Source organism: Gastrolobium bilobum, unplaced genomic scaffold, assembly GCF_033153095.1.
Source record: "Gastrolobium bilobum isolate Gb01-03AN ecotype WA unplaced genomic scaffold, APGP_CSIRO_Gbil_v1 utg4229, whole genome shotgun sequence".
NCBI classification, from domain to species: Eukaryota; Viridiplantae; Streptophyta; class Magnoliopsida; order Fabales; family Fabaceae; genus Gastrolobium; species Gastrolobium bilobum.
Window position 1 is genome coordinate 486,000 of NW_026898412.1, and position 10,051 is coordinate 496,050.

At 35.2% G+C, this 10,051-nt stretch overlaps 1 protein-coding gene across 1 annotated transcript; it reads right to left on the reverse strand.

Annotated features, from left to right (window-relative positions):
* Nucleotides 1-278: 278 nt before the first annotated feature.
* Nucleotides 279-1,803, reverse strand: LOC133315987 (WW domain-containing protein C11B10.08-like). Its single transcript, XM_061517669.1, has 2 exons — nucleotides 1,504-1,803; nucleotides 279-923 (listed from the first exon to the last, which is right to left on the reverse strand). The coding sequence occupies exons 1-2, from the start codon at nucleotides 1,801-1,803 to the stop codon at nucleotides 279-281; spliced, it is 945 nt and encodes a 314-aa protein (XP_061373653.1).
* Nucleotides 1,804-10,051: the final 8,248 nt, after the last annotated feature.

Genomic DNA, 10,051 nt, shown 5'->3' on the forward strand with positions numbered 1-10,051 from the left:
TCGAATAAAATTCTGCGAATCAAGGACAGAATTGTGAACACGCACCCACACTTCTACTTTTTTTTTTTTTTGTAAATATTCTACTTTCCATTTTAACCAGAACGACATACACCAAAATGGCTATGATCCTCTGAAACTCAAAATCTGACGCAACTTTTACAAACCGAACGACAACACTGTCAAGCCACGCACACGAAAACGACATGAGAGGTACTCTTATTTTCACTTCCACTTTAACCCCAAAACGACACACCCAAACCAAAAACTGCCATGATCCTCTAGAAGTCATAATCAGAATAATCTTCCCCAGGATAACCAGAATAATCTTCCTCAACCTTCTCAGCCGCACGATCAGCAATCTTGTCCTCTATCATGTCCACACCTTTTCCAAGTGCGAGTGCACCAAGCCCACCCGCTACAGCACCCACAGCCAATCCCATCCCCATCCCACCAAACTTACTCTTCTTCTTCTCCTCCACCGGTGCCTGTGCTGCCACGTTCACCGTCTGCACACCCTGCCCGTACCCATAACTTCCTTGCCCGTACGATGCGGCTGCACCGTACCCACTCGCAGGCGCTGCACCGTACCCAGTGGCAGGCGCTGCACCGTACCCAGTGGCAGGAGCTGCACCGTACCCAGTGGCTGCGGGTGCACCGTATGTAGCGGCTGCAGGTGCACCGTATGCAGCGGCTATGGGTGCACCGTACCCTGTGGTGGGTGGTGCTGCATTGTATGAACTACCACCATACGCTGGCGAAGGTGGTGGAACACAGTAAGCAGGAGCTTCATACGCACTGCGCGCACGATAGCCAGTGTCTTCGATGACGACTTTAACGTCAACCGTGCCTTGTGGTCGACCAGATGGGCGCTTCAGCTTCAATGTACGGCTAGCGCGCTCCCCGATTCCGACGTCGTTTCGGACCTATCATGTAATTACCAAAAAAATAACATTAAAATAAAAGAAAAAATATTTATCCTTTAAATGATGTTATTTTAGTTGAATTAATATTTTTATTTCAAATTTAAATTAAAAAAACACTCAAAATTTTTGCTATGTACTTTTTTCTCTTATTTAAAAGGACATAATTTTATATCTTTTGCAAATACAAATACCAAATCCATAAGTAAATGTGTCTTTATTTACTAAAAAATAACATTAAAAAATAAAAAAATATTTCATATTAGGTTTTAAAAAAAAGGTATTTTAAAAATTTCACTAAAATATTTTATATTTTATATTTTAAATCCTAAAACAATATTATTTTAGTTACAACAAATAATTTTATTTTCATATTTATTGCAGAAAAAAAATGTTAATCCCTTTAAAAATAGGAATTACTATTTATATTGAGATAATTTTATCTACAATAATAAGTGAATTTAATGAAAATAAAAAGTAGAATCCACTCTCACTCGTGTAGGAGATAAAAAAATCTATACAAAAAATAATATTTTTAAGTGTAAAACGTTGTCATATGGTAAAAATTAATGTTGTTTTGGACCTCGATAAGTCGGAGCTGAGCCGAGCCGATGATAAGTGGCTTGCCTTCTGACTCGGAGGAAGCGTGAAACACGTCGACGAAGAGGGTGGAGTCGTCAATGGTCGCCGACGGCGGCAAGGGGATGACGAGTTTCTCGTCCCAGTTGGCTTGGGTGTCGCCCGATTTGTCGACATTGGTGGAGCGTTTTTGGTTCGGGTCTACCCAAACGACGGCGTATGGACTATTGGGACCGTTGCGCCAGTTCACGTTCTTAAGGTTGGTGGCAGAGGAAAGCTTCACTTCAATTTCGTAAGACGCCATTGGAAAACAATGCACGAGAGTGAGAATTGAGAAAAGAAGGAAGCAAGTGATGAAATATGGTGTATAATGTTGGGTTATATAATGAGTTTGTAACAGTTGTTATGAGCTACTGTTCCTTCTTAGAGAAGGAAAATATTTAATGTACGCTATATTTATTATGTTAGTTTTTTATAAACAGAATATATTTTAATCTAAATTTTATATTTTTTAATTAAAAAAGTTAAAAGTAATGTCTAAATATGGAGGTGGAATAAATAGCATATGGTACAGAATTGATGATCTTTGGAAATTGGGATTGACGAGGAGGGTTTTATGGAAAGATTCTATGACTTTTTTTTGACATGGTGACGTGTGAGGTGGCACCAGGAGCAAACCTTTGCTATATTCATTATATCTATACCAAAAAAAAAAAAAATTAGAACTTAGAGAAAAAAAATAAAAAAAAGTAAGGATGTAAATAAAAAAAAATTCTTTATTTGAAAAAAAAGATATATTTCACTTGAATACATCCTTTGCATTGAAGAAAGTTTCCTGGCACCAGCGTGTAATTGTGATAATCTCTTGCGTGAAAATTTGGGGTTCTAATTAAAGACATCGAATGTTAATTTAAGGCAAAAATTGAAAATCTGATCTCGAATAGAAAAACATTAAACGCGTATCTGGGGCTGATTTTTTAATGAGGATAAACATTTAAGAAGAATCTTAGAGACTAAGAAATTTTTTAAAAGTATCTAGTTTGAAGATATTATATATTAAATTTTTTTTTCGATTAAGGATACATTTAAAGATATATGAATAAAAATAAAAGTCGTGTATAATATGTTGTCAGTTGTCAGATTAACTATTAAATAAACAAAGATTTTTTTTGTAAAAAAAAAACTACTTTTCTTGTTTATTATCCGACATAAATAATAAGGTTATTTCAATAAATACAAATTTTGAAAAAAATATATTAAAAATTATCTTTTTATCTCTTCTGGATTAATTGGTGAGTATGACTTAGACATACGTACCCTATGTCCAAATCAATTAAATATGCTATGCTTTCTTAAATAATGTTAATGAAATATTTGTATTAGAAAATTAAGTGCAACATTAATTAGAATATTTGAAATAAGTAAATATTGGCACCAACTACAATCACAATCCATGTTCCATACAGTAATAATATTAAAATATGCCGAATAGGAGGTGTTTGATAGAGAGAAAAAAAATTTACCTGAGAATCACAATTTTTTAGAATATGGTGGGAAAATGAGTTTTTCGAAAATGTTACCAAAAAATTGTTTGGCATGCCAAAATATTCCCAGAATATTGGAATAATTTTCTTGATGTTATGTTTGGTTGTGTTAAATTTTCCCTTGTCATGTGAATCCTAAAATACAACCCCTGGGTGGGTATTCTTGGATGGTCTTTTCAAAAAAAATTAAACACAAAATAAAATTTCAGAAAAATCAGATTCTCAGAAAATTTTTAGAAATCTCGTACCAAACGTGGGTAAATAAAATTACCAACCTCAATTTTCTGGAATACTAAAAAAATTATTCTACCAAACACCCCGTAGAGTAAAGAACAACTCACCTCTCACACGAAGTTATGAAGCAAAGGCTCAAGAGCAAGAGTAAATTTTTTTATATTTTCTCCCAACAAACATCCAGATTCTTTCTCCTTTCTTTAGAGGGCATTTGGTAGGGGAGAAATTTTTTGTTACCAGGGAAATACAATTACTAGGAATATGGTGAGAAAATGAATTGGTAAGAAAGTTAAAAAAAGTTGTTTGATTGACCGAAATATTACCGGAAAAATGGTATTGTTCATAGTGTTTTTGATCCTTTTTCTTCCATTTAACCGATTATCTTCGAATATATAACACCTCACAATTTTAAATTAAGTGTTTAAACTATTAAGTGTGTAATTAAGTGGAGATTCAGTGAAAATCCTAAAGATTAGGCCAAAATACAAAGAAAGGGCAAAACGGTAATTAGCCAACACTCAACCCTAGGAAGATGAAAATTAAGTAGAAGGTCTCAGATGTTGAAAATAACCCTGGAAATGGATTCAGAACGAAAAATTGGGTGGATAGGCAAGTTTCAGAAAAATCAGTGAATAGTATTTTTCGCGAGTAAAAATATCGCGGTACGACTGCACCGTAAAACGTGTCGATTGAGTTTTGAGCTATAGGTTTCCAATATGAGTTATAAATGGTTTATTGAGTTAGGAAATATAATTTTTGATAAAATCTGATGAAAGTAAGTCATTTTGGGGAAGCGTGCCAACGGCGCGCGCAATAGCTTAAAACGGTGTTTTCTCCGAACGAATGGAGGACTCTGAATTCATCTGATCAAGCCTAATTAAAGGGGAATAGTTAATATTAAAAATTAGAGTTTCTAAATAGGCTTTGAATTTATGAACGTTTAGTAGAATCGGAGGAAAATTCAAATGAGTTTGAAATTGCGTGAGGTGACGGTGGGACCCATCCCACTTAAACCACTTAAGCCACATCATCCTAGGACACTATTCATCATCTTATATTCCCTCCTCCTTCATGAAACCCGCAGCCCCCTCCCCCAAAAACCCCCATTTGCATTCAAAATTTCATTTCACCATAACTTGATCATTTCTTAACCAAATCAAGCGATTTTTGTGTTGAAATTTGTTGGAAACAACCTTCCAAACACATTGGTGGTATCCATTAACCTTGAAACTCTCTCTTTGGTGAGATATGGGCCATTTACAGCCACGAAATTTTGGAGAAAAATGATGTTCATGGAGTTGTTTGGAGCTCCAATGGTTTATGATAGCTTGGAGGAGTCTTGTGCCAAGCTTTTGAGTAAGTTTCTTCACCATTTTAACGGTTTAATCCTTGGATTGAATTCATGAACCCTAAGGGGGAATTTGATGATTTGTTTTGTTAGAGAGCTCAATTGAAAAATGTGTATTAGATGATAATATCTTAGAATGATGTGTGAGAGCTAGAAATGCCATGAAAATTATTGATGAAAATTATGAAAATTTAACTTAGAAATTTTGAGGAATGTCATGACTTTGAGTTTTGGAATTTTGTTGGGAATTAATTAATGAGTTGTTGTATGATTATATGATGATATAATGTGGTTGTGTGAGGTGTGGAGTGATTAAAAGTGAATGGAAATCCTAGAATTGCCCTAGGTTACAACTTGGCCTTTAAAGGAAAATTAAGGAATTGATGTTGTTGGAAATTGTTTGAGTGATGAATTATGTGTTAAAAAGGTAATTAGATGAGTTGTGTGGTGATTGGCAAGTGGAAGAATCAATGCAAAAATAATAAGTGGCTTAGTTGGCATAAAGAACCTAGAGTGAAATATTTCGCAAAACGATGCGTAAATATCGTAAAATGGAAAAACGACGATTGAACTATCCTCTAAGAAACCTAAGGAAGCGTAATAAAATGAGAAAGAAAATTTAGAAAAATAAATCCTAAATTAACACTACAAAGGCAGAACCACCAAGGAAGGTGGGGGAGATTTTGCGGTTTTCGCGTTCTGATGTAATTCGACGCGAAAATGGCGAAACGACACTTGAATTGGCCTCTTGACAACCTATTAAGGCGTAATAAAATGAAAAAGAAAATTTAGAAAAATAAAATTGAAAATAAGCCTAGGATGGCCGAACCTACCAAGTGTGGGTGAGGTGATTTTGTGATTTTTGGCGTTTTGACGTTATTTAACGCATACTGATGGTTGTACGTCATTGTATAGGTTGCCGTACGTTGACTTGAATCCCGAAACTTGAATCTGGGAGTTGCCCTTGATCCTGGACCAAGTGGATTGAGGCATTCTGATGTGTACCAAGTTGAGGGATAAGCTGCTGCGGAGCTTGTGAAAACAATATTTAAGGTAACCTCTTGGTACTAGGGCTTGTTCCCCTTTTCTGTTCCACCTTGCCAGTTGATGGCAACGGTAGGAAGTGTGTATGAGTAGTATAGAACACATGAGCATGCATGCATTATTACAATGGGTACTTATGTACCGAGTCTCTGGCCAGTAGACAGTTTTTCTTAGCCTTCGGGCAGTTTCAGACTTCCACTGGATAGGTCTCCGAGAGGGAGTTCCAGTTGACCGTGGGTCATGGTGTGTGATCCGGGTAGGAGAACACTAGGAATGTCTTTGGCGTTTTGGATGGTTGGGGCATCATGGTTGTGGTTTTTTGAACGCACCTTGGATGATACCCATAGGCTTATATATGCCCAGGGCGTACGTGGAATTGGGGTTACCATCCCGTATCGTCGTAGTTTGTATCTCTATATTCCCCATTTCTCTAAAACCCTTGCTATATCCCGTTTTAAAAATTGGTTGTTGTATTCTATTCATATGCATCAAAGTGAACCATTGGGCGGAGTTTTCTCCAGAACCTCTGGGTTACTGAGATATATTCGTATATCTCACCCCGTCTCGGGGCATTTATTTCAGGATGTACCTGTGGCGTTGGAGCAGCGGGCAAGAGGCCTGCAGAGTGATAGAGGAGCATTTTCAGTATTTGACATATGGTTCATGTTGGCATGCCTAAGTCTAGTAGTTTGTATCATTTGAACTTATGTTTGAATTTGTAATTGAAGTTGTTATTGTAAAGGGTAATTTGAAGTTGAAGTTGTAAGTTGTAATATTTAAGTATATGTTGTAAATGTAAAAGAGATGCATGATGTACCAGGATGAAAGGACTTTAGGCCTATGTTAGAGTTATGATTATATGCTTATATTGTGAAATTACATGTAAAGGCGACCTTTGTGATTGAAACAAGCAAGGATTATAATGTGAGTTATATAGTATAAACTGTGTAGTAAATATAAACTGGATTGGGTTGTAAGTGCCCCAAGGCGTTGTTGGTCCTTGTGTGTGCCACCCATTGGATTATTACTGTATTATTGTTGGATTATTAGGTACTTTGAGGCATTAGTGAGCTTGTACAAATTTGGGGATTGTTGGAAAAACAATTGAAACTCTAGCGAATTTTCTGTAGAATTGACAGATTTTAGGTGAACTTCGGGAGAGCATATCTACCTCTACAAATGTCTGATAGGGACGTTCCATACGCCATTTTGAAGCTTGAGATGTCCCCTATATAGTGTTAAAATATGAGCCAGTTCTGGGTTGTACGAAGCCCTGTGGAATTTATTGAGTTCGGACTGTCCAGGGACCTCTGATGCAGGGGCTGTTCTGGCCAGTTTTTGGGAATTTGATTCTCGCTTCGTATCTCAGTCAAATTGAGCATGTAATACACCAAAATTAAGTTTGAGATGTCTAGTTTGTAGGATAAAAATTTGAGAGCAATTGGATGAGTGGATTGTGCGCAGTAATTCGAGAAGTGTAAGTGGTTTTGGTGCTGTTTTGGGGTTGGTTGGCTGTTTTGCTTATCCAACTTCAAACGGCGATAACCGGAGCTAATGAGCTCTGAATTGAGCGTGTGATAGCTTGTTGAAAAGAAAATTAAGTAAGACAAAGATATAATCTGAAAAGAAGGTATGGTTGCGAGCGGTGTGGTCGCAGAAAATTAATGAGTGAACCATGTTCAAGTAAGTAAAAACGTAAAAGTTGTAATTGGCTAAGTGGGCTTATGGGAACCCCTTAGTAACTTATAATAAGTAAAGTAAGTTATAAAAAATAGTTTAAGTAAGTCTTTCGCAAAAATTTACGGTTACGGTCACAACTTTTAATTATTACGCTTTTTATGTTTTAAATGCCGGCGTAATAATCGAAAAAAGTTTATTCGCATTTTTATAAATGAATTGCTGTGATTGTAACTGCGCTTAATATCATAATTAATGTTAACAATACTGGTATACAACGGGCTGTTACATAATACTATGTTGGAAGTGGTATTGTTGCACAGTATTTTTGGTCCCAATTTCTACACAATTGTCTAAAGTTGGGCAAATCAGTTTGTTAGCAAATTTTTTGAATGTCTTCTACCAAACAAGGACACAATAGAATACCAATCTCAGATGCATGGGTATCTTCAAAGAAAACCTCTACCAAACACTACCTTAGGGGCTATTTGGTAGATGTATGTTTTTAAGAATGCCAGAAAAGTGAAAATGGGTTTCGTATTTACCCATGTTTGATAGGAGTTTTTGCATTATTTGCCCGGATATCAAGTTTACCCAGGAATTCCTTTTAAGAATAAAATGTACCACACTTTCCCTTATGAAAATACCACAAAAAGGTGGTATTTTTGGAATACCGGATGTAAAGATTTCTTCTCAAAAAAATTCGGACAGTTGTACCCATCCTTTGCCTGCCTTAAGCATACTTTTTGACAGCTGGTCTTCACAACATGGTCTCTCTTTCTTCATCAGAAAATATCATCGATGTATTGAGAGCATCTGCTGTTGAATCCAAAGTTCATCTTAGAAAGGATAAAGTGCACCTTATTTATGCACATCTTCTTTTTCTTCCTCATCTTTCATAACTTCATCCCACCATTGTCTCATCTCTCTCAAACGCTCCTTCATCCTTGTCAACCTCTGGAAGCACACCCTAAAAAAAGAAAAAAAAAACAAAGAAAACTCGTGATTCCAAACCGAAAAAAGATTAAAAAATTTCTATAAACATACATGTTCCATAATCCTCCATACCATTGAATCACGAGCGATATCAGACGAGCTTCTTTTGAGGACCACAAATTGCAATAATGGATTCTTGTTGTCTCTTTCTTAAACCTTTTCTTGAGCTCTTCTTCTTTTTTCTTTTTCTTTTTCTTTTTCGAGTTTAGTTTCTCTGAGAATTCTGGTTATCTAATAATAGTGTGTAAGTGTGCAAAAAAGAAGAAGAAGTTCCTAATCAGCTTTGTATATGAACATCAAGGGAGTGCATGAAGAAGTCTTAAGGAAATACGTTTTCCGTCCTTGTACAAAAAGAAACTTTCGTCTTTTGTTTTTAATCATGTTTGAAAAGTGAGATATAATGAGGTTAGTTTCGTAAATTCACTCCACATTCCCAACAATAATTTTTCATCAACCAAACATAGACTTAGGCAAATTATTTAATATTTTCGTTAATATTTTTTACCTACCAAACAACTTTTTGATCACATTCTCAGAAAACTCATTTTTCCGCTATATTACCAGGAATCATGATTCCCGGATAAAAAAAAATCTCCTTTACCAAACGCCCTCTTAAGTCTATTACGTGTCAATTATTGGGTTTTACTCTATATATTATCAAAAAGTCCTTCGGAATTTAATACATGAAAAGAGCTCAAGAAGTTTAAGATTAAAGTTTTTGGTTTCCATATAAATACTTCATTTTTTTTGTCTTGAGTCACATAAATCATACCAGAAAATAAGGGTATACAAAATAACCGAAAGAAGTGAACTTTTTTGAAATGAATTGTAGTAAACTTAAAAGAACTTATTCCTTTTTTAACAACTCATGAATTGAACTAGTTTTTTAAAATAATTCATAGGCCGAACTGGTTTTAAAAGACCAGTTTACAAACTGAACTGATTTATGAATTCAGTTCATGAACACAACTTTATTTTTCTCCTTTTTTTTCCTCTTTATTGTTTTTCTCTTATTTATTTATTTATTTACAGTCTTCTTTTTTATTTCTTTATTTCTTTATTTCTTTTTTTGTTCTTATGTATTTTTCTCTCTTATTTATCTTTATATTCACTTTACTTTATTTAATTTTTCTTTTTTTCCTTTTTAAAAGCCATTAGAATTTCGTCCAAAGAGATTCTTAGAAAGTGGTGTGGAAGGGAAACAAGAAGGCCTAATTGATCTTAGGGGACAATATTTCCAACTACTGCCATTTGGGTAAGGAAGAAGGATGTGCCCCGGTGTGAGTTTGGCTTCAAGCATAACATGGTTTATGTGCTTCAAACAATGGGACTTTGGTGAAAAATCTCTCACATTACCTATCCTCTTCCTTTACCATAAGAACAAGGTAAGTTTTGGAGGGGGTATTGATGGAAAATGGTGAGTGAGTTAGTTAGTTAGTTAGGGATTTCTTCTAGAATATTATTGCGGAATAGGATAGAATGAAGGGAAATTTTTGGAGCGAGATATGCATGTATTGATTGAATATTGAGATCTCTTATAACCTAGGTGTGTTGGTTCTAAGATGAGATAGGGGTCTTTTAGTATATTATTATGCAATTAGAGTTTGTAAGGAGCTTGTCTCCATTAATATTTCATTCAATTTATATGGTTCCATCATATGACCAAGTTCTTCATTCATCTTTTGGAGAAAAATATTTATTATTATTCA